General features: G+C 37.2%; 1 protein-coding gene across 4 annotated transcripts in view; it reads right to left on the bottom strand.

The window, feature by feature from the left end:
• The window catches only part of EZH2 (enhancer of zeste 2 polycomb repressive complex 2 subunit), a 49,394-nt gene extending 24,188 nt beyond the window's left edge, over positions 1-25,206 (bottom strand). For 2 of the 4 annotated variants that reach the window (XM_079301088.1, XM_079301089.1), the window contains exons 1-4: positions 25,098-25,206; positions 4,319-4,442; positions 3,706-3,834; positions 802-918 (exon numbers count right to left, since the gene is read on the bottom strand). In XM_079301088.1, the coding sequence (XP_079157214.1) occupies positions 802-918; positions 3,706-3,834; positions 4,319-4,435 (363 nt within the window). In that variant the 5' untranslated portion in view covers positions 4,436-4,442; positions 25,098-25,206. The remainder of the gene's footprint in view (positions 1-801; positions 919-3,705; positions 3,835-4,318; positions 4,443-25,097) is intronic. The other 2 variants (XM_079301090.1, XM_079301091.1) reach the window with 1 other exon arrangement.
• Between the last annotated feature and the right edge of the window lie 272 nt (positions 25,207-25,478).

The raw sequence follows: 25,478 nt of genomic DNA, 5'->3' as shown, positions 1-25,478 counted from the left end.
GATACTCAGCTGCATCTTCCAATACTACAAAAGAACCTTCTATTGTTAAGAAAATAAACTTTACTGCTAATCATGATTCTGTAGCAATCCAAAATATCCAAACACTGTTGAATTGAATGCAGGGAGAAAAATGTGTGGAAAAACTCTGTATGTATACTGATAAAAAAATTTATACCACTTCATAATATTTATTGTTAAAATAATTAGTCAGCAAAAGTGGTCACATACAAAATGAGGTGACAAAGATTTGCAATAAGACACACTTTTCAAAGTCAAATGTGTATCAGAAATCTAATGCTATGGCTTCTGCACACAGTGAAGCTAATCTGAAAAAAAAGGGCATGCTCAGATATGAGAACGACCATTATGTGAGGAGAGTATTCCATGATTTAGTTCCCTTTATTCCACAAGAATTACTATTCTGTTGAAGATATGCTGGTTGATTGCCTTACATTAAAGCATTCATATCCCTCAGAAAACATTTCTCACTACACTAACTAGATACTTTCAAATAAAACTATATTTGTTAAGAGCCACAAAAGACAATAGGTCACCTGAATTAAAAAAACTTTACAGCAAGATTCAGAAATATTTAGGCAGATTGAGGACAGAGATTCAGCTTTCAAAGCTGCCTTTTTATTTATTTTATCTGGGGGAGCTTATTTCTGATTATTACTACCCTATTATCAATACCTAAAGTAGGGAAAGTAAGTGGCAATAGGTTTTTGATGGTATACTTCTAAAATTAACACCTCCCTTTTGTCCATACCTTTCTACTCCCCATACTTGTTTAAAACTTACCATAAAATTCTGTTGAAGGGGAGACCAAGAATACATTATAGGCACAGAAGCAACAGCATTGAGTGTCTTCAGTGGGATGACTTGTTTTGGAAAATCAATGTCACTGGTAACAGAGCACTGAAATAAGAAGTTGAAGTTAGACTTATATAGCAACTTCAGGAAAAAAACCCAAACAAAAACAACTAATTAAACACTCTACAATGTACAAAATTCAAAGAGTTTCTCAGAATTAGCCATATCAACCTTTGAAAAATGCATCAGTTTCTCAAGGTATAAAAGGAAAAATAGTTTTAGCAAGAGAAAAGGACCTAAAGAATTATTTCTATGTCAATACCTTTGCTAATAGATCATGATGGGGTTTTTCCACTCATTATTAAGTGGCTGTGATAGTATTTTACTGAGACTATTCAACCTACAATACAAATTAGGTTTGGTATCTCAAAACAGATTTGGTACCTGTTGCTGCTGCTACACTGATGTTAGTGTATTTACTCAGACTATAACTCTGAGACAAGTGCATTCCCCTGGCTTCAGATCAATACACAGCAGAAATCATGCATTATTTCTGTTATAAAAATAAATAAAATTTTATTTTAATGCCAGCAACACCTTATATAAATAAAAACTTCATTTGCCTTTTTAATTCCTGCCTTGTTTCCTAATTATTGTCTGTTTATCCTGTCCTCAAGCCTTTTATTATGCTCACTGCTTGCAAAGGAAAAATGAAAATATGTATAATATACTCTGAATATGTAACTCTGGATACATCAATGAATCTTTCAGCTACAGGACTTCTGTTTTGGATATTCAGAGATTTATGCAGCCTCCAAAGGATAAACAACCCATAGAAATACAAACAACAATTAGGTTACTCTTGCATTTAATAATCAACAGTTCACAAACATAGATCAACTTTTTTCAAATACTTGGACTGCAGAATGAAGAACTCTGGGAAAAAAGTTAGAAGTGAAAGCAGACAGGAACACACAAAGCTAGGGGAAGTACAATAGAGAAGATTTACAAGTAGGCAAAACAAAGTTTAAAACGGCTATCATAGCTACCTGAAAGGAAAAAAGGAAGTAGAGACAAAAGATCTTTCTCCTTTCCAGAAGGGAAAGATGAACAGAGCTTCACATTTCTAAAGAAACACACAAAGTAACATAACAAACAATATACAGAGACAGTACCCTGGCAGAATGACACAAACCAGACTTACTTATTTTCTTTTTAATCTGCAGCAAATGAAATTAGATTTCTGCTGTGTATATTAATATTCTAGACACAATTCTACCATTTCATTCCCATTTCAGGTAAATGTTTAATTTTGTAGGTAACAGCCACCTAGCATATTATTTGTGTATTTTTAAAGCAAAATACAAAAGTATAAGAATTAATTAGTTTTATCTTTGGAACTACAAGTCTCGAGTTGACAAATGGGCTATGACAGTGATGCAGTGTTCAGTACTAAGCCTCAGTGATGCTGCTCTGTTGTTCTGGTGTGGAACTCAGGTTAATGTCTGGTAGGCCTGTACAGGGCATATTAAGGTCTCCACTTGATGCTGACTGTCACCAGCAATGCCCTGCCCTCTTCACCAAACACAGGAAGGCTCTCACACAACCTTTCTATTTCTAGCCAGGATTTTAGGCAACTCTGAAGAAATTCAGCATATTGAGAAAAGATTTTAAATTCATCTTTTAAAGTCCCCACCATTTATTCACTCACTATAAATTATAGCAACCTTAAATCAAGCATTAGAGTTCTGATTCATGACAGAGACTGGATTGAATATAGTAATTAGTGTGCTCTATCAATACAGGCAGGAAATTAACGTACAGAATATAGAATAAAGATAAAGAATGTAAAAGTAAAGAATAGTCAACACCACACTAGAAAGAAAATAAAAAAGTAAGAGGAACAATCTTCTACTAACAAAAAAAAAGTGAAAACTGCACGTGTACTTGTCTCAATTATTATCAGTTCTGATCCCACACAGTATCTATAGAGCTGTACATGAGTAATTGCATATTCAAGAACATTTAAAAGAGAATATCTGAAGGTCCTCACCTCCTTACATTTGAACATGCATGCACACAAATGCACTTCTAAAATTTTAGGAAAAGAAATTCTGCAAGTTTCTTTGCAGATAAAGTACTTTGGTTTGCTTTTTTTCACCTATTCACAGTAAAGTCTTTTCTTTCTCATTCTACTGAAAAGAGTTTGTTTTTCAGATTATTACAGATAAAATATCTTCAAATTTATTAAGTGTGAAGAAGTGCCTAAAAAGCAACTTAGAAATAAGGCAAATTAAGATGGGATGAATATAGAAAGCTGGAATGGGTTTAAATCACTGTTGAAGCTACCATGACACAGGACACAATCCTGAGTAACATGCTCTAGAACAACTCTGCTCGAGCAGGAAAGCTGCACTAGATGACATTCCTTTCAACCTTACCAATTCTGTGGAAACCAGTTTAGGTGCTCAAATTATGTCACAACTATGGAAGTGTTTTTCACAAATGTAGCATCCAGTTCTGCTTGTGCAACACAAGGATACATTAAACTAACTCCAACAGGAGCAAGAGTAAACTCCCAGTACCACAGAGACAGAATCATTTGATTAAAGGACACTGAGTATGATCCAATCATTATCAGAAATAAAGAAGTTTCTCTTTTATGTGTCATTAAAAGCCAGGTAGCCTGCTACATATTTACTGCTTTGCAGAAGTCATATGATCAAAGTACACAATAAATAATTTCTTTAAGACACTCGTACAGAAAATATTGAGCTTCAAAGTCATATCATACTGGAAAAAAAATATAAAGAACAGCCAACTTTCCAGTAATAAAATAAAAACATGTTAACAACCTTATAAGTGGAATTACCACAACACATGTTAACCAACCTCCCTGGTCCCGCGCAATGAGCTCACAGAAGTCATGATGTGAACAGGCTGTATCCTACGTTGTTTCCATTCTTGATTTAAAATTTCAGTTCTTTCCAGTATCTTCTGACGATTAGAATTAAACATACTCTAAAAATTAACCACAACATTACAAATAAATGTAAGACTCTAAATTCATATCTTAGCATCTTCAGGCATTCTAACATTTAACCAGACACATTGTAACAAAAAAAATCTGCTAAAAACTCAAAACACACAAATTTAGTTTAAACGTCAGTGAGGTTCAATACAGTTCATCATCCCTTTCTTCAATTCATACCATGTTCTCACATTTAGAATGGAACTAAACTCTACATTGAATTTGGAGGAGCATGCTGCTAAAGAAGTTGACGTATTAGCTCTCCACAACGTGTTCTGATACTTAACATTCTCAACCCAATCACATATAAATATATACCTATTTATAAGACCATAGAGTTAAGACAAGTTCTCAGTGGGTTGACAAAGTATTCAATAAAACTGTTGTAGCAAATGTTAACTGTAGGACACATACTTCAGAAAATTATCAATATTTGTAAAATTCTATAAGCAATAGAACCAAAACATAAAGTACCTTTACTTCATCAGCACGTCGGAACCTCTTGAGCTGCCTCAGTCTCATATATTCTGATTTTACACGTTTTCTCCAACAAATTGGTCCCTTCTCAGATTTCTTCCCGGTTTGACCCATGATTATCCTACAAGAGACAATGTCATGTTTGTATTACCAAATCTGACACCACTGCTTACAGAAAAAGTTGGATGGGAAAGCAACATTCCTTTAGTACCTTTCATATCCAATTCCTTTAATTCCTTTCAATCACACATGTGCAATATCATCCCAACCCAACAGCAAAAAAAAAGGAAAACATATTTAAGTGATAGGCACCAGAAAACAGTAATTTTAATTGCAAATTGGTGGACCCTCGACATTTGCACTTCTAATGCCTCTATACAAAAAGCTATCTGATGGATTTAAAGCGGTGAAGAGGAACAAATCAAGATTCCCACTTGAAAGATGCACACTGGAATCTTTGCAAGTTGTTTTGGAAATTAACTGCTGGAGAACTATGTCCACTGCAGACAAACCTTTTCCTTCTTGCAAAAAAAGGTCCTCTTTGCTAAGACTTCAACTCCTACAATAGACTTCTGGAGTTGACATCAAGTACAAAGAGGTACCCCAAGGAGTACTCACTCCTCCCACTCAGCCACTCAAGCATGAAAAAATTGTACAAATTCAGACAATGAGTTTGAAACATCCAGAATAAGAGACTTATCTAATTTTTTAAGAATTCTATAAGACTACAAACTGCCCACTGATTCAGCTTTACTGATCACCCTCCTAGCGCCAAATCATTCATTTTTACGTTACAGGACTGCTGGCAATGAAATGGTATTTTTATGTTATAATCCAAATGACTTGCTAGAATATGCCAATCTGCTCCCTATTTTTCAAAATCAAGGACTGTATGCTATAGCTATGCTGGCAATTACTCTTTTGACAGCATCCTGAAACTAAACCACTACATCAAAGACTGGCTTCTTCTCAAGACCTGCATTGTAAAACCTACAGCATTTCACTGAATAGCTCAAAATATCATTCATGTGGACTGAAAGACTGAAGTATCCAGTTGCCCAGGGTTAATACATTCTCAAACAAGCATAATCACTTTGAACAGAAACAATTCCAGCCCTTCTAATTATCAAGGTAAGTCAACATGAACAGAGTTATCATCTTTGGGCTTAATTCCAATGCCCAGAGCTACCTGCACTGTTTCACACTACAGCTACCCTAACAGTCATCAGTACAGCTTTATCCAAGTTACTGGAAGCTTACTGCTCTATTTTCAGCAGATCTGTAGAGGTCAGATTTGAGTTCTATCAGACTTCATAGTGATGATGAAAGGAAGAATAACCTGTTTATTTATTATACATATATATACAAAATGTAAAATATATTTACAGTGAACAAAAATGTAGTAAGTCTACAAAAGCCTGAATCCATTCTCATGCAAGACTTAAAAATATTTAATAATAATATTTTGCAAGAAAAAATGTTGGGGTTTTAGTTTGAGGATGAAGAAATAATCTACAAACAAAGAGCAGAATTGCCAACCCAAATGATAGGAAATATCCTTTGAGGAAAAAAGACACAGGATACAAATAACAACGTAATGCATCTGACTAGACTGAGGGTGAGGACAACATGGGGAGGTAAATCTAGAACAATGCATCAAGCACCATTACTCATATTCCATGCACAAGATAGCAAGTAAAATCCACCTGTAGCTCATTCACCACAACTCGACCACAAAAGATACAAAAGAAATACTTAAAAAAATAATCCTGGACCATTCACATTAGAACACAGACAAGACAATCAGTGATTTAAAGTTCATTATGATATTAATTAAAGAGTAGCATAAAAGCATTATGAAGTATAGAAAATACACTGTATCATATACTAAACTAAGCAATGTAAAAATATTGAAAAACAACCCATTAACTGGAAATAAATTAGGCATAGAATAAGTACCATTAAATAACAGACAATCGCAATTTGTAAGCAGTATAGAACACCAAAATTGCATCAGTTATGATTCAGCCAAAAGACATGGAACTCAAAAGATAAATGAAAGCTCTGCTGACAAAAGTGAAATAACATAGCCCATAAAACTGAAACACAAATTACATTTACTTACTCTAATACTGCCCCAATCACAACCCTTCTTATTCTAGTTTCCTGGATAATAACAAATTACTCTGGCTTAAAAAAAGCTTTCTTAACTGAAATTAAATTGCCAGATAAGCCCTGTTCATCAGAAGCAGATCTATGCAGAAATCACATACAACTGGATTAAAAGCAACAACAAACAGACAAACCCAACAGAATTTCCATCTTTCTTTCATACAACTTAAATACAGGCCCAAGAAAACCCCACAAAGATTTAAGAGCTGAGAGAAATACATCCCTATTAAAAAAAAAATTAAAAATCCAATCTACTGGTACCTGTGTATTAAAATAATACAAAAATAAAATAAAATAAAATAAAATAATACTTCATAAGAGCATGACTTACAAAAACACTCTCATCTTGCACTAGTTTCAAGTTGCTATCTGGGGTACAGCACCGACAACTTAATGGTCAAGGCACCAAATAAAGCATAACAGAAAATGAAAAAAACACACTGTTGTTTATGTCAAGTTACAGCAAGAAAAAGTCCTACATAAAGCCATAATGTCAATGTGCAACAGTCAGTGAGATGTACATCATACATTAAGTCTAATGTGTATAAACGAATTAGAAACTACATCTTGAATCTTGAGTCCATATTAAGAGAAAAAGCACTTAGTGGAAAGGAAACATATGCACAGAGAGTATATAAAAATTATATCTAAGGAAAAAAACATGTCCTGGGTGCATGTTCATAAAAAATTTTCAGAGATTGTCGAAGTTAATATATTACTGGTCTCTGAGCAGCACAGCCAAGTGAACCATGTTTGTATGTTTTTGGGCAATCTAACATAACCATAATAGAATTACCTTGTTACTAACACATGTGCTGTGGTAGGAGACAATTGGTTTTGTGTCCCAAACCTCAGAAGAAAGTACCAAATAAAAATAAACCAAGGCAGGGAGCAGGGCAGGAAGACCATATTCAGAGAGTTAATTCTCATACTGCAATTGATTTATCATCTTCAAATTAGGACTACAGACAAATGCCACTGATGATTTCTCATGTCAGTTCAAAGGTTGTCCCTCAAAATTTCAAATTTAAGAAGCTAGATCTAAGAAATTGGGATAAGAAGTTTCACAGACAAGGACAGCCAGTGCTGGGGAGCAAAACATAAGAACTATGAAAGTCATTTTCAAGTAGATTTCAAGTCCCTGAAAGCAAAAGTAAGTTGGAAAATTAAAAGACTTCAGGGAAACATGAATATAAATTGAATCTCTGGGGAAAGTTCAGGGTTATAGATGCTGTCTCAAGCCCGCCTACTACCTACTGTAAGACAAATCTCTCCCAAATCTTTCTTGTGCACATAAATAGTAAAATTGGTGAAAGTACTCTGAACTGCAACAAACTACACAGTTCCCACTTTGCTAGATAAGACAAAAAACTTGCACATTTTCTTTAAACTACATTGTATGGCAGTCATAGCTAGGACTGGAGAGCAGAGAAGCTAGTGAATGCTAAGATCAATCTGTCAGAACTGGTCAACTTTTCCTACAAAGTTTCAGAATATTCACTAGAGTAGCCAAAGTAGCACAAACTAAATCCCATCTGTCTGAGAATAGTTAAGCCTGTCTTAAGTCAGCACATCTTGAAACAGTTTCCATTTAATAAATAAAACATTATACTGATTATCTTTGCACAATGGTCTTATTTCAAGAGCCCCTAAAGCCTTGTCCCTCTTCTCCGTCCCCATATCCCCTTTTCCCCTTCTGACTCCCACCAGTTGCTTGTATTGTTTTAAAATCTTATTCTTTCCCATTTTTTTAATCCTACTGATTAAAATGGCCCAGAAAAACCATCTAACTGCCAAAGCACCAAGTCCTGAGGAGTTCTATCAAAAAAAAAAGAAAAAAGAAAAAAATCTATGTAGCAGCCAACTCATTTATTTATGGGCAGAGTATTGCCTCTCCAGAAGAGATACAAAGAAAGCAGTAACTCCAAAGCAGTGATACTGTTTCTAGAGAAAGCTCTTCTCCCAAAGCCCACTATGACTTCCATGCAAAAGGTCAGATAGCCCAGACAGATCTCACCTGGCATCGCAGCAGGGATAGAAACCTTGGTGTAACTCCCTGCACCCTCTTTGCAGAAGAGAGAATGCCGTGGACTGTCTCATTCCACACTGGGCAACCACCCCAAAGCCATGACAAAAAAGGAGATAATTATACTAACAAGATGACCAGTGTTATTCCAGACCCCCACCAAGTACAAAAAAATAACAAAATTAGCCCCTCTTAAAGAGAGCAATAAGAGGATATTAGGAATGAGACATACTAAAGCCACCTAAATATAAATTTAAAAGGGAAACCTATAAGAAAATAGAAACAAAGACAAGGATGTTCTTTTCAGTTTCTACTCATACTTGCATAACTGAAAATTAAGAACAAAAAATGGCAGTGCCCTAAAGCATATACATTTGTTTTTTAAAGAAACCCTGCTGAGCATTTCATAATTCTGTACAAGACTCACATTTTTATAGTAAGTTTTTAAGAAAAATCATGCCTATAAGCTTAAATCAGGCAACCTTTACTTTCAGCAGATAAATTGTGTACAATATATCTAGAATTCACAATGACACAAAGAAGTGTAAAACAATTTCAGCTCAAATTGCTCTTGTTTTGCCTACAGGACATAGAAATAGACTTATTTAAAGACAACGTCCTATTTTTCTTTATCATTTTGGCAATATCCATCAGTGACAGACAAGCACACAGATAATTCTCTAAATTAGGCAGTCTATTCAAACAGTCATACGTCTGTCAAAAACTATATTTAAGCTCGTCTGGCTACCATGCCAAATTTCAGGAAAAAAGATAAATTAATTAAAATTTTTCAGCTGAGAAACATGGGAGAACAAATGAGGGGGGCTGCCCTTTGAAAACAACATTATTAGTTTGTAATTGTGCTTAATATTACACAGTATTTTGAACTGTAGAAATATTACATTATCTTCCCACTACTCAGGATTTCTATTTGGAGATATGTATGAATCAAAACATATTTTGTACAGCATAGTATAATTTACAAGTTCCTTTTTTATGAATTAATCTACACTCACAAGGTTATTCACATACTTTAAATATATGTTAATACAGCACTTCAGAACACTCAACCACCAGTTTCAGTACAGAGGGTGGGGAACTGTGAGGTTGGAGGAGAATATAAAACCCAGTGGAGAAACCGCATTTGCATTCTGATGCAAATAGAATAATGAAATAAGTAATCATGGGGTTTTTTGATGCCTAGAGTAGTGGGGGAGTAATGAAAGTATAAAATAATTCAGATGGGACATAGGCAGGCAGGGGAGAATTACTGCTTCTACCTCCCACAAAGCCAATTGCTTTCACACATGCTTCTCAGAAGGTGGAGGTCCAAAGGAATGTATTTAACTGCAGGACCCTGATGAATGTGCTGCTTGATCTTCCTTCCAGCTCACCTTCAGCATGCCCAGAACCACTGACTGGACAGCTCAAAGCCTGCACCTGTGCTGGCTTCAGGAGCTGTCATTTCAAAAATTATACCCTTACTAATTTAGTGTCAATACTACATCATGAAGGTACTCACCAAAGTAACTTCCTCAGCAGCACTGGAACCTTACCATTAACCCACCCTTCCCAATTACTTTCACCCCAGTACAGTTCATTAACTAGATTCAACTGACCAATGATAAAAAAACCTCATGATTATAATTCTTTTCATAAAATACAGATGAGTTTCACAATCCCATCCACAGCTGTGGTGTCCTCTGCACAACTATAAAGCAGGAAGAATTTTATAGAAAATCAGGCCAACACTAGAGAAAAACTAGTGCAGGCAGTGAAACCACAAATAGGCACTGGTTTCATACATCAGTTTGCTCTGGAGTGGCAGGCATGCTCTTTAGCTGTAAGCCATTATCAGATCCAGACTGCATACAAGTATTTCAGCCTGAGCTTATGCAATCTTACTAATGGACAAATTATTATATAATAAGCCCTACCTGAAGTCAACACAGAACTCCTTCAAGCATCTACAGGACTTAAAGAGAAAAAAAACAAACTAAAGAAAGCCAACCACACCCCACCACACCCTTATATGTTTTTTCACAAACCAAAAAGAATTTTTACTTGGGCAGCAGAATTTAGGACAACTTTCACATTCAATCCAAAACTGCAGAATTTTAGCAACAGAAGGGATTAACAACATTCTTCCACATGCCTGCAAAAAAGTTCAATACTTGCTAGAAAAGAGAAAAAAAGACAAATACTCCCATAAAGAATGCATTTCAAATATCAAAACTCAATGAGTTAAGCTTAGACCTGAAGTTATTAACTTTACCATACTACCTCGTAAAGAACTCATATAATCTTTTTGTTACAGGATTTTACACAGCACAATACAATAAAATGATGGTTGAACTGAAGCTATTTTTCAGATATGTTAAACTAAAATTTACTGCTTTGAAACTGTTAGAAATTTCCTTTTACTATTCTGTATTAGTATAGTATTAGTATTTTGCACCCTAAATGCAAAACAAGATAATATAGTCCACAAACCAATCCTAAACCTTTCCAAAGTAAGCAGTTTCCAGCACTCTTACTACAATTATCAAGCACCTGAAAAAAAACAAAACAAACCAATAAAATACGTACATATAGCTCAACTTCAAAAAAACTAACTTGAAAATTAATTATAAATTATGCTCTAATCTACCAGATCTGACTTCTACATTTATATGAAACTTATTTAATAGCATAGAGAGATTGATAGAAAAAAAAAATGCTCAAAACCCAGAAATCCAAAACTTATTTTGGATTAAGTAAGAAAAATTGTTCAGTTGTGATTTCAGAGCTGCTAAGTCTTTCCATATTAATTTATGCAAGATGGGGGGGGGGGGGGGTTGGGCATGTGGAAATGATACTCACAGAACCTCAAAGGGCTTTTTACCTGTGCTATTACAGCAAACGCACAAAAGGATAGACTAGAAGTCTTATAATTGCCACTCTGCTTTCTCGATTTTGTAAAGCAAAATAAAGCAGGGTTTTCTTTCAAACTTATCTATGTAAAATACTACATTCTCATTTCCATGGGAAGAAAAATATTCCCAAGGCCACTGTCAACTTGGGTATTTCAGAGCCCAAACCAGACCAACTAACAAAAATCTCTATCTCTGAAATACAACACAGGACAGATTAATATAGTTTATTAATAATATTTTACTACAAAAACAACTACAGCACATTTAATCTTTTACAGAAATAATGACAGAAATAGATGGCAAGTAACTGTAGTGTGTTTTTACTTTTTCATATACCAGAAATGCAGTATTTTAAGTTTGTGGTACAGTGAAACCTACTTTTTAACAAGAAATACCTAAAAGTACTTATATATGCTTTTAAATGTTGTTATCCACACGCTGTATCATCAAAGGTAATTTAAATATCAAGAAATAACTTATATCAAATGCTGCCATCAGTTCAACTACCTTCCTCAAATTGGTGTCAGTTTGACCTGGAAAACACATCATCTGTCCACTGTATCAGTGGTCACTGATTTGTATTTCTACACAGCCTTCTCTACTATGAATGCTTAAGTGCTTATGATTCTTTAAACAAACCAGGTCAGGAGGGGGGAAAAAAAAAACCTGTCTGAACAGCCCAAAAAATTAACATACTTGGTTTTTAAATACATTTTTTCAACAAAATCCAGTTTGTTCACGTGTTGCTTTGTTCAGCGGCCATGGATTTGTTCAATTTGCTCAAGCCATGAATTCTTGAATTCACACAAGAGACAGAGGGGCAACATTGAGGCAGAAACAAGAGGCAAAGAACTAAAACTTGAGAGAGCAACGGTTCAGGGTTCAACACAAGCATTTGTCAAACCATGCCGTCCCTCTGATACTCAGATTTACTGGTACAGAAAAATTATTCTTAAACAGAAACAGGAAACATTTATTAAGCCATTCATGCCAGCTGTGCCACTCTTTAGGCAGATAAAAGCCAGCAGCTTGTATTTGCCTACAGAGGCTTAACCAGTACCTGGTTCTCTTCAGGAGTATCTAAAAGAAAAGATTCAGTTTGTTAACTGATCTAAGCAGGTATCTCCAAACATTTCATCTGTTCTTCCTCACTCTGACAAGCATCAGAGGTTGTGGACGATGTAGGTTAACAAAACACTCATGATCTGACAAGATTACATGTTCTGCAAAAATGTTCTTGATCACTCAAGAGACATAAACTTTTACAGACTACTATCAAAGACAAAACTATTAACTTTAACTAACCTGATAGAAGGCAGAGAACTATCAACAGCCTCATATGTACCAATGCCAACCCCAAAGTGAGGAGCAATGATCGTATGTGAAAATTCAGAATATTTCCTCTTTTTGCCCCTCAAGTTAGCAGAAACCCTCTGGCTTGCAAACAGAATTTAAAACCTGTTCTGCAGTGTGGGTAACAATCACATCTAAGACAGTTTAGTGTCACACCAACTCAGACTGATAGTGGCTACAGGCTTTCCAGGTAACATGGAAGCTCCAAAAGCAGGTTGTCTGCTCCTATAAATAGGCATGCTGATGCAATGACCAATCTCATTACAAGTAAGCTCCTATTATTATGACAGCTATTTATTTGCAATTACTACTTGCAACACTAAAATACAATTCAATTAGTAGAATTCCCTTTTACACTACCTTGCAACTACAGTATTGTGGGATAGTTTATGTACCAACAACCTGAAGATTTTCCCTCCACTGGAACTGCTGTTAAATCCAAGGCTTTCTCCTTCCTAATACAAACAATGTTACCATCTTATTAGCAATTACCTAACAGAATTTTGCTTTGAAGAACATTTCAACCAAAACTAAAAAACACATTCACTTACCTGTTTGCTCATGGAAGTTGATGACAATTAAATCCTAGTGTACTTCTCAGCTAGAACCAGGAAAGGAAGTGGGATCTTAAAATGGCATTAATTTCCTCTCTTCATTGTCTGTCTACACTACTTCAGCATCTCAGACAGACTTTTCATAGCAAGCATGGTAAGTTTGCTTGTGCTGATAAGTTACTTCAAATTCTATTTTTTCTGCACTCAAAAGAAGCATAGCTTTCTAACCAGACCAAAGTTGCTCATGCTGGCATCATAAAAATCCAAACTAGCAAGGAAGAAGAGGAATCATGAAACCAGAGTCAAGAGAAAGCAGAAAAAAAACCTTCTCCTATTCAATGCAAGCAAACCATTCCAGCATATCATCCACTTGTCTTAGACTAGAACATTTATCTTCCACACCATGTAAAACATATCGTTCACACTGTGTAGTTTTTTGTTCTTTACAGCACTTTGCACAATCAACGCAGTTAATGCATTAACTACTTCTGCAGGAGTAGCTTTCAAGAAGCTGTTTCCTGCTATCTTATGATCAACTAAAGATTGCTCTGAAAAGATGTAGTCAATGGCAAACAATAGCAGCAAACTTGTCTACATCACTTGCCAGTGCAAGACAAATGAAAAGCAGTGTAGGCTCTCTTCAATTGTGTTCTGACTCAGCACTTCCCACATCCCACTAAAGCCACTCAATGAGTATTAACACAAGTCAAAGGCTTCAAGGCCTTTATTTATTTATTCTTAGAAATATTTTTTTGGAATACCACATGTAAGTTCCCCAGACTCCTAACACACTCTTAAGAATGTGTCATACTTCTGTCTGTTTCTGGGCCTCATCAGAAGTGGACGAGTCACTCTGAGAATGTCAACCACTACATAATGGAGTTAACTCCCTAAATAGCTTGCTTTCCTACACAAACCGGTGCTAAATGCAGACAATCACAGAATTTGACCACTATTCCAGCTCTTCTAGTGAAACACACTAATCTACGCTACAATGAAAATACAAGAGACAACAGACAAGACTCAGTAAGGGATTTCATTTCAACATAGAAAGAAAATTAAGAAAATTCTTCCCAGTGAGTGGGGTACAGCATAGGAATATATAAAACACAGGTGTCAGAATCTCTGCTCTTGAAAACATTTTAAAAGTGGTCTGGAAAATATTGCTTCAGTGTTGGCCTAACCCAAGTGGAATAGATGGATTAAATGACTTTTAGATCTAAAACTATTCTACAAGTCAACACACCTCTCAGCTGGGCCCACCATCTCAAAACAAGGACCACACTATTTGTAAAGCTCATGTCAGGGAGTTTGCCTTTTAAATTTCAGATAATATTCAAAAGACGAAAACAATCAGCGCTAACACTCTGAGTATTTCAATCTGCTACAGACACAATGTGAAAAATACTGCCATTAAAGGAACAATAACTTGTGAATTAAAATCCTTAGGAGCTTAATCAGACTAAACCCTTGAGTTTGGTGTGCAATCACTGATTCTTATAATCAACAGAATAATTAGTCTCCTTTAGTAACTCTACCAACTAGCTAGTTCACACACACTCCTTCCCACTACTATTCCACGTGTTGTTTCATTTGAAAGATGTCTTGTCTGGTTAACAGTAGAGTTGGAACTTTCAGCTCTCTCAGATACTGCAATTTAAAAACACAGATTGGAAAGCTCTTCACTAATTAAGAAAGCAGTCTAACTAGAATGCTTAAACTGAACATTATGTTTAAAATAAATAAAAGACCACATATAAGGGCTGTTATTTTCAAATTAGTTGTCTTCTTATCCTAATGGGACTCTGCCTCATTTACAGCCCAACGTTTTTGTCTTTGAAATGTCATTATTTTCAGATCTTTTACTTTCTGCTATTTAAGTGACTACAGCCTTAGCTTACTCTTGGCATACTTAAGATCACATGTCTGATCTCTACCCTGATATATGAAATGGTTGGTTGTCTTTAGGTTTGGGGTTTGGTTTAGCTTTTTTCCACTTTTTTTTTTTTTTCATTTTTAAACTTAAACACATTCTAGAAGAAATCACTAAGTGAGTCAAATGGTACACACATTCACAATAAGAAACTATTCTATGATTTGCTTCCGCAAAACTTGAAACATGTGCCACCTCAATTGTTCCTTCCCAAACTAAATGGTTTTTGGGCCTTGTTACTACCCCACTAGCTCCTTAAGTTAATAGCCCCCAATTCATCCTTCAATACACTCAAGGCTAATGAGATGCTTTCCTGTACCTTTTGAGTAAGAATTTCAGCTAATTTTAAAACAGGCTTATAGAAAAAAAAAAAAAAAATCCTGATTTCGCGGCAATTTCATGCCTGGTCATGACGTGCTACCTTGATCCACCATATACAAGATGACTACGCACAGTCCTTTCTCTTACAGCTATGTATGAGTGGCTATTTCAGTGAACTAAGAGTACAGTCTCATTGCATATTTAATCCAATTAAACTACTTTTTTGTAGCAGTACTGCTATGAAACTAACTTATTAACTACAATGACTATATTTTTATTTGCTGGATTCTTTCCAAAACCAAAACTAATTACCACAGAAGGGGTTATTAAAATATTATAACATAGGCAATACCTTAAATCTGAGCTAAGCAGTGTGTCAGAATTTCCTCTAATTTTTACCCTTCCTGTGAACAAGGCTGATGAACCCTTCTGCATACATACTCTACAGGAACTTCTGATGCAAATGGAAAACATAAACCAAATGTGATATGGGTTACTGTCCACATTGTCCACTAAGTTAAATATATGTTCCAAAAACTACAAGTGCTCTGGCATTATGAAAAGCTTCAGCATGAACATATATTCTATAAAAAAATAAAAATAATAGAAACTGAGGAAGCCATTAAGAAGAAAATTAATAAGGAGAAGCACCACTTAAGGCTGCAGACACTGATGTGTCAACAGAGAGCAGCCCCCCACCCAAGAAATGCCACTACAGCCAACCATCATTCCAAAGACTCACTGACACTGCCCTTTGCTCCCATATGTAACATAATAACATACAGTATTTTACAACAGCTACCGTCCTGCACTGAACATCTAGATGTTGCTAGGGAATGCTCCTATCTTAGATATTAGGAATTCTAACCTTTGGTCCGAGTTTGGTAGGAGCTGGTAGGATCACCTCTTCTCCCTCCGCATATTTAACTCCTGACTTAGGCTTGCCTTGATCACAATACGTATACTTTTCTTCATCAATTACTGTTTCCAGTCTGTTTTTAACAGTTCCTGTGTTACTGCCCAAACATATCAGACAAAACCGCCAGCTTTGACTTTCAAGCATCACCCCTACTTTATGCTGGCATTGTTACAAATAAAAGCCCTTTTACTTGCACCTGTGCTATCATTTCCCTCCTTACAGCAGGAACATTTTTGCAGCCGTTGACAGAAGCAAGGAAGTTCACTAGCTGAAAATATCTTGCTGCTTTTGACTAAAGAAAGTGAGCATCCAGTTGTTCTGGCCCCACCTAAAAGACACTGACACATGGCCTTAGGCATTCCAGTTTTCAGCTCCTTGTGACAGTATTAAATGCCTACTTTTGCAGATCAGTTTCAGTTCATACCACTTATTTTTATGAAATGCTCTCCTCACTTAGTAAGTGAGAGCAGTTCAGTTTTAATGACACATAAGACAGGAGGGAAACATGTCAGCTTGAGGGCCCACAGGACTCACATTTTCTTCAGTCATGCTCCCTATCTGATTTTGTTATTATTATAAATATTAGTTTGCCTCCTACAGGATTTTATTTCTTACTTTCTCCCCTAACAGTTCATTTACATACATAGTTTAATACCATGTTGCATTAAAACCCTTCTCAGGAGCTTCTACCATTATTATACACTGACCAGGCAAATATTTAAAACTCCCATGGACAAGGAAGAAAGAAAGGAAAGAATAAGAAGTCAAGGAGCTCTTGGATATTAAGTAGAAAGAAATGCTGCTTCACTCCCTTTTGCTCTCTGCAAAAACATGAAAATTCTTAATTTATCTTCTTGCTCCTTTTAAAATGAGAATCTTCTATTTTCCTGCATTAGAAAGCAACTGCCAGTATTCAACATCCCTCACTCTGCCAGCATGTCAAAAGCTTTGCAGCTCATAGTTTATGAGTAGCTCTTGATCTTCCAGAAGCATTTCAGAAAATGATCAAATTTATGTTCCTTAACATCTAATATAATTTTAAACAATCTGATTCAGAAATTAAAATAATAAATAATAATTAAGAAAACCCACAAGAACTAATCCAGTCATGACAAAACCCCCAATCATTTTAAAAGTTTTTGTAACTAATTTTAAGTTGATTAAACATTAAGAACCTGAGCAAGATCCCACAATAGCAATGTTACAGAAATTAAGTTTATTTTAGATTTTCTATGAGGCAAAGTTTGATGACTTCTTTATTCCTAATTACACACTGCCTTCAGATTTACTTTGACATTATCTCATTTTGTGAGCGTTCTTCATTTAGAACATTTATTCATCAAGAAACACTGGTATAGATGCTCCTCAGTTTCATTCTCTTCAGTAGAGAAGAACAAAAATGTTATGTCTGTTTACAAGAAAACAAGATTTCAATACAAATAATTAGGTTTTTCAATACATTTCCTTAAATAAATACAATAGTAGAATGCAAAAAGTAACACAACATAATTTGTTTTCAGACAATCCTTAAAAGAAAAAGATAAATCCGTACTGGATCTATCTGTATAAGCAAACCCGCAATTTTCAAAGCTATTCTTCTCTTCAAAAAAATCTTTGTGTGTCTCCACTTCAGGATTTAGAGAAATAGAAACAGACGTGAAATCATTACTGGTATACCACTTAAGGAGTAAGAATAACCCATTTAAAAGAAAAAAAAACTTCTGAATTCCCTACATTACCATTTTTTTCCAGCACATTTCAACATTTGATGCTTTTAGAAAAATACCAGTTTGGAAATAAAAATAAGAAGTTCAAGTACTTGTCCACTTGGGTAGAGGGAGGGGAAAGAGAGAACAGTTAGATCATAACCAAATATTTTATATTAAAGACTGAACCAAAACGGGCAGTAATTGAAATTGACTGACATCTCACTTCACTTTGGGCAACATGAGCCAAACGCCATGCAGCAGGTAATTCAACTATTTGCTTTTCACTTGGATATCTGCATCCATAAATACCTCTAACATTTGCATGGATGAGTAAAATTATCTGGCTCAAAAAACAAATAAAACATTTTAAAAGTCTAAGTACCACAACAACAAAAAGTTTCAAGCCCAAATTTGATAATGCTTTTTACAAGTCACAATTAAAACCATCCCACATTCCTCACAGCAAACCAAGCCTGGCTATTTGTCAGAAGAAAGCAGTTTTATGCATAAAACCTGAGCTCCACCTTTGAGTTGCTCAAATGCATACCTCCAGAATTTCTCTCTTCACACTCATTCACAGATACCCAGAGGAGTTAGTAGACTCCCACATACATTGCAATTAACCTCTGTTGCCTAACACCCTTCGTCTCTTAAAAATTTAGCTTTTTGATATCCTGGATAAATCTGGCAGAAAAAAATAACACTTGCTGGGAACACTTAAGACATGTCTCAACAGGCAAAATAATTTATGATGTGAATTTTAAAAACACAGACTATTCCACCTGAATTTTTGAATTTGTTTTGTGGACACACCCTGTGTACTATAAAAACTAAACCCAGAATTTGTTTTGTGGACACATCTTTTGTACTATAAAAACTAAAATAGCCACAGATTCTTCTGTTCAACCTATACTTGCAAAAGCAACACAAACCCCACACAGGAAAAACCCTGATGCACAGCAATTCAGATTTAATAACTATTCCATATTCTCTCTCAGGTTAGGCAAATAGCCTAAACTTTGAAAGACATTACACTTCCACCTATGCAGAATTTACGGTAGAGCAGTCTGGTAAATTTGAAGCTGAACTGGCATTCGCCATTTGCCTGAATAATTCCAAAATGAGCTTCAAATTATTAAAGTAACCATATGAGTTATTTATAAAACTATTATTTTAAATTTTACAAAATAACTGGATCTAATGTATGGCATCTTTATTCTGTATGCAGCGATAAATCCACCTGCACATTTTATTAGATGTTGCTTAAAAAAGAAAAAAAAAACAAAGATACTTTTCCAGAAGCTTGACTTAATAGAGAAAACTAATTAGAAACAGTTTAGCTTGGAAAAAAGGAAAAAAAAAAAGCCAAAATATATTAAAAAAATCCAACATGCAACTGCAAAAAACTCCACCATCCTTCAATGAAAAAGAGAACATCTCCCTTAGGCTGTGGAAGAAAACTGCAAATACTAAATAAGGTCTTGGGACCTTATGTATCCCAGTTTCAAAGCAATCATGTATACCAAACACCAGGAATGGTTAAACTATGTTAAGAACAAAACAAGATATGTCAATCTCTTCCTCCAATAATTACTGGATTTAGTTTTGCACTAAACACATTGGCAATAAATACTCACTAGAAACATGGCACAAACTAGTGGACATCCAATCCAACAGGAAGAAGTCATCACAAAGGACAGAATTTACACTGTCCTGGTTATATACTGTAACACTAAAAAAGAGATGATAGTAATAACTTTAATCCATTTGCCATGGTACAGTTCCATGGGTAAATCAAGTATCTACAACACACATCCACACGACTTCTTATAGAAGTAGCAAAATTAATTCCAGCTCTAGACATTTTATCTTCTTAGTTAAAACAAAATCAGACTACACATCAAAAATATAAAGTTTGCCAGATAAGAAGCATAGAAAGAAAACCAGCACACATTAAAAAAAATTAATATATATACAAGTTATAAGATTTTAGTTTCTTTCCTTCCAAATTCTTTCTTTAAATTACATTTGATAGCTTTGGGATTTAAACTGAACATGCAGGCTGTGGAAAGAGAATGCATGGCAGGAAAAACTGAACCAACCATGTAAAAGGCAGAATGGAAAGGGGCCAGATTCAACAAAAAACTGACAAGGGAAATAGGCCTGGTTCTAGATCAAAAAACAATTTAAAAATACAAAGAAATCATACTGTCCTGTAAAGATTTATTTCCAGTTCATATCTAAAAGAGCCTGATGTGAATGGCAATTTGTACTACTTTGCTTGCATAATTACACAAACAATGTTATTCAAGCAGGCACCATATGCATACACAAAAAAATAAACTAATAGCAAATTCTGGAGTATTCTGTAATTGTGTATCAAGGAAGTCTTTATTTGCACACAGTAAGACACCAGTTTTACCCCATTTGCTAATGAAATCATATATGTCCCAATTAGAACCTTTGGAAGTACTACATCACATTTTCAAGCAAATGACAACACTGTGCTGATCCACTCACATCATTAGACTATTTTTATCCACAGCATTCAGATCATGCATAGGATCTATCTAAATGTCCAAATGGCCTTTTTACCTTAAGAGTACTACTGATTTTCCCACTAGATAGGAAGTAGAGAATGCATTATAAATCATTCCAAATCAATGGCAGTTTTCACAAACCAAGCAGACAGAAGCACAATAAATTAAAAATCCTATGTCCAAGCTTTAGCCAGGTAGGCAAAAGCTTTCTTAAATAAGAGTGTGATCCACACTCATTTGGGGATGACCATTGTTTTTTTATATATTTTTCTGGACGCAGCAGGGATATTAATAGACATTCTCCTCTCTCCCAATATTTTTAACTTACAATTTAAAATTCAATTTACAAACCTGTGGCTAAAACTTTCATTATATATTTTAAAATTCCTTCTGTTTTTAGTATTTTTAAGAGAAGCTTAACTTGTCAATTTTATACCTTCCACTCTTCTTAACAGCTGCCTCTACTCAAGTTTACTAGGGTTACTTTACCTCTTAATTCAGAACCAAGTCCACAGTCTGACCCATCTTAGTGTACAATCAAACTGCCTACTACAGTTACAGAAGGCAGCATGTTTAGGAAAACTTTCCTGTTTCTTGTTTGGAGCTCAATAGATCCATCCCTCAATAAATTTTATTTTTAGTTTCACCTCATCCATAAATAGACCTACACAGCATCATCCCAAAGTCGTTAACTGATCTCTGTGAGAATAGGTAGGATACCTACTTTGCAATTTTGTACATTGTTTTCCTTTTAATCTTTAGTTCAACAAAACCCTTGGGCATACACTCAGAGCTAAAAAAACAAACCTGAGCATTTGAGTAACTTGTAACAAGTGTTGTCATCATCTCCCTGTGAAGCACTCCTCTCTCTTTCGCACACAATTCACACCAGATTTTGCTGCTTTGGGTACATTTTATACAATATTTTAGTCTGCCTTAGTGTTCTCCTCACAGACATAGCTACTTTAACTAAAATTATTCCTTAAACTGTCAGTGGAGTAAGTTATCCATTTAAAGACTGACCTAGCTACTCCAGAACAGTTGTACAAGTCATACACTTAGGTGTTAAATGTGTAGATACATTTATAGATAGATACATTTACAGATGCTGTCTTCAATCAGACACCACTTCAACGAGCCCAGCTCTCCATGGACCTCACTGACGAAGGAACAGAAGGTTAGAAGCAGCTTCAACATTAAAATGAACCTCCTGTTACTGTCCTACAGCTTCTGTTAACAGTGATCTTGTTTGTTAATGTAAGTGCTACACAAACGCCTCCACCTAATCATTAAGAATTGTATTTACAGTATGCAGTCCATTTCCTTCACTCTTTAAAAAATCTGGTAAAGTGAATTTTGCTTGGATAAGTAATACTGACAAAATTACTTTATCGACTCAGTGCACTTCCTTGCTTAGCAAAGGCCAGGTTCTGTTCCTGAGATTTTCAGCATCTCTGCTGAGGAAAACATTATTCCCTCTAAAGCGTCACAGATACTTTTCCTCAAGTCAGCTAAGATCCATCTGTAAGTACTAACAGTAGTAGAATTACAGAACTTCCAAATTACAGCCAACACTAAAGTTTTTCCACAGCACTTTTGCTCAAACACAATTTAAGCAGACATTTATTAAATGTGCCTTCTGTCAGTATTGCAGCCATTTTTAAAAATAACTATCACTGTTCAATCACAGAACTATCATCTAAAATTGTTCTTCAGTTTTAACATTACAGTTGTGAACTTATTAAAACACATCCATGATCTACGCAGCTAAGGAAGCTGAACTATCTCATGAATGGTGACGGAACACTTCTTTTGACTAATTACAAGAGGAATTTTAGAGCACACCAACTTTCCTGGGAGCACTGTTGGCCCGCAATGGATTCTAGATGTAGCTTATTCTGACAGAAAGGGGCTTGCACTCCCTCTATACAGCTCATGCATTCAATAATGCACTACAAAAATTCCCTTCTCCCTAAGCCAAAGTTTCTTTGCAGGTAAGAAGCAGCACAAGAATATTTACATTTCACCTATGAAGGTTGCAATGTTACAGAACATTAAAAAAAAAAAAAAAAAAGTTTGAAAGCATGTCTTCAAAGAAATCACCATATTTCAGTTTGCTGGCAATTTTAGCAAAAAGGAAAAAAAAATATAGCAGGGGGGAAAAAGCTGAGTTTGAATTTCAAGTCCCCGGCCTAAGCTTACACACTACCACTTTAGCTCATTTTAAACTGAGCAGTGACATTTTATGACTCTTTGAAGGTGCAGATTTTCAGTCTCTGTCACTTTTCAAGGTTAAATTACTTACTAAAAAAAAAAAATAATAATCTATGAAAGAACCCAAAAAGTTCTTCCCAAATTTTTCCCTAATTTAAAGTCTTGAATCCTTCCAAAGTAACAGATGAAAACAGCAGTCAGAATTTCATGGAACATTACATTGTCTCAGATTTCTCCACTTTGTAAACTTCGTTAGGTTAACTTTGTTACTTTAATTTCTCATGGAGGCAGAGGAAAGAGAAAAAAAACTTCCTTTTTTCTTTTTTTTTTTTTTTCTTGTAAAGGAAACTCCAGAACAAGAAATGTGATGTTTTTAATCCAGTACTTTGTGAAGTACTAGCTCTTAAAAACAACCAACACATCTCCTAAAATACTGGAGTTTTCTGAAAATACGTGTTTCCTGAAAGACTTTGTAGCTTTCAAATATTCACATTTTAATAATCACTACTGAGACTAGTTATAGCATACTGTGTAATGCTCACTCTTCTGCAGATGCTTTATTGTTACCACAAACAAACATTCCTTGGACTCTCAATTTTATATAGACTCTGGGGACAAACAAAGAATGATCTTTAAATTTTTAGAAACTGCATAAAGAATCTGAATGTGCCAACCCCTGAAAAACAAATTAACTTATCTATGAGAAAAATTCCCACTTAGATGTGAAGATTACACTAAATGTGGTGGTAAAAACTCTTCACTGAAATCTGTATTAGTAAGAACTAAACTCACAATAGCAGAAACTAGAGTTGCTAGACTTAAGCAGAGACAAAATCTATCTTCCTAGAATGAAATCGCTTTCTCCAAACTGTTAAATGCTTCTCATCAAAGAGAAAAATCTGAACTTCCAGCTTTAAAATTGCAAAAACACCTTTTCTCTTGCTCCAATAAAATCAGTGTGTTACTTTCTAAGTTAGAAATAGGTATCTCGAGAAGTGTACAAATTTGGTATACCATTCCTGCCGCACATCTGTGCACGCAATGCTTTTTTTTCATGCATTAATAACAATTTTGGAATCATCACGAAGACCTGGTAATGTTAAATACATGTGCATGATGCCACAACACACCGATTTCTTTATCCAGCAACACATTTGTTGCTCACGGACGGCTCAGCCCAGTACTCTCCTTCGCACCTCCCCAGACACCAGCTTTAAGCAGTCCTTCATATCGACGTGCTTGGCGATAAAAAAACCCAAACTCCCCGAATTTTCTGCTATTTATGAACTTTCTTGCGGCTTTCTGGAAGATCGGGATCACACGATGTCCTCCACGATTAGGAAGTTCGCCGGAGCGGCCGCCAGACTGTGTTCCCCCCGGCCCCTCCTGAGCTGCCTCCCTGAGCCCGGAGCGCCCCGAAGCCGGGGCGGGACCCCCAGCCCAGCCCCGCCGTCCCGCGGGTGCGGCGGGCGGCCCGGGCGCGCTCAGCCTTCCGCGCCCGGCTCGCCCCGGCTTCCGGGAGCCCGGGCGGACCTGTCCCAGCCTCCCGGGAGGAGAGGGACGAGCTGCGTACCGCGCTGCCCACGGCGAGCACACGGATTTCCCCCTGCCCGGCGTGCGCCGGGCTCTCACACACACATACACCTCCCTCTGCCCACGCCGGAGCCGCCGCGTGCCGCCGGCTGGAGCGGAGAGGAGGGGAAGGGAAGAATCGCCGGGTCTGCCCCCCCGTTTCTCCCTCTCGCCAGGAGCCCGCCGCCCCCCGCCCTTCGGAGGAGTGACGGCGAGCTCGTCCCCGGCCCGGGTCTGCGCCTCGCCGGGCGGGGATCGGAGCCACCGGCCGGGCTGGATGGAGCCAACTTAGACAAAGGGCACTCCAGACTCCATGTCTCCCCCCTCCAGCTGTCACCGGCCGGGAGCGCGCGTGTCTGCCCGCGGGCGCCCCGCGGGAAGGGGACGCGGGGGGCGGCTGCTCCTCAGGAGCCGTCGCCGTCGCCGCCGCCCCCTCCCTGCCGCCCCCTCCCCTCCCCCATGACAAAGGACCCGGGTATAAATAGCCGCTCCTGGCGCCGCCGCCGCCTCAAGCCCGCGAGATGTCGCTCGCCTGCCCGCTCACTCACCCGCCCCCCCGCCGCCCCGACTCCACGCCGCCGCCGCTCCCGCCGGTGCCGCCGCCAGCTCCGCTCGGCGCTCCCGCTCTGCCTCCCTCCGCCTCCGGCTGCCGGATTCACCCTCCCGGACCGAGCGCCAAACACGCCGGCCCAATCGCCATCGCGCTCATTGGCGAGCGCCGAGCGCCGCCCCCATTGGCCGTACGGACGCGGCCGGGGCCCCTCCGGGCCAATCGGTCGCGGCGGAAGGCGGGCCGAGGGGCGCGGCCTCGCTCCCCACGAGCGGGGGGGCAGGGAGGGGTGGGGAGAACTCTTTGTTCTCGCGCTGCCCGCGCGGGGGGCCGGGGGGCTCGCGCTCCCCCCGCTCCCCCCGCCCCCCGCGCGCCCGCC

The sequence above is a fragment of the Erithacus rubecula genome, assembly GCF_903797595.1.
Source record: "Erithacus rubecula genome assembly, chromosome: 3".
In the NCBI taxonomy this organism is placed as follows: domain Eukaryota; kingdom Metazoa; phylum Chordata; class Aves; order Passeriformes; family Muscicapidae; genus Erithacus; species Erithacus rubecula.
The sequence above is the reverse complement of the archived record's forward strand: the minus strand, read 5'-3'. Positions and strand labels throughout refer to the sequence as shown.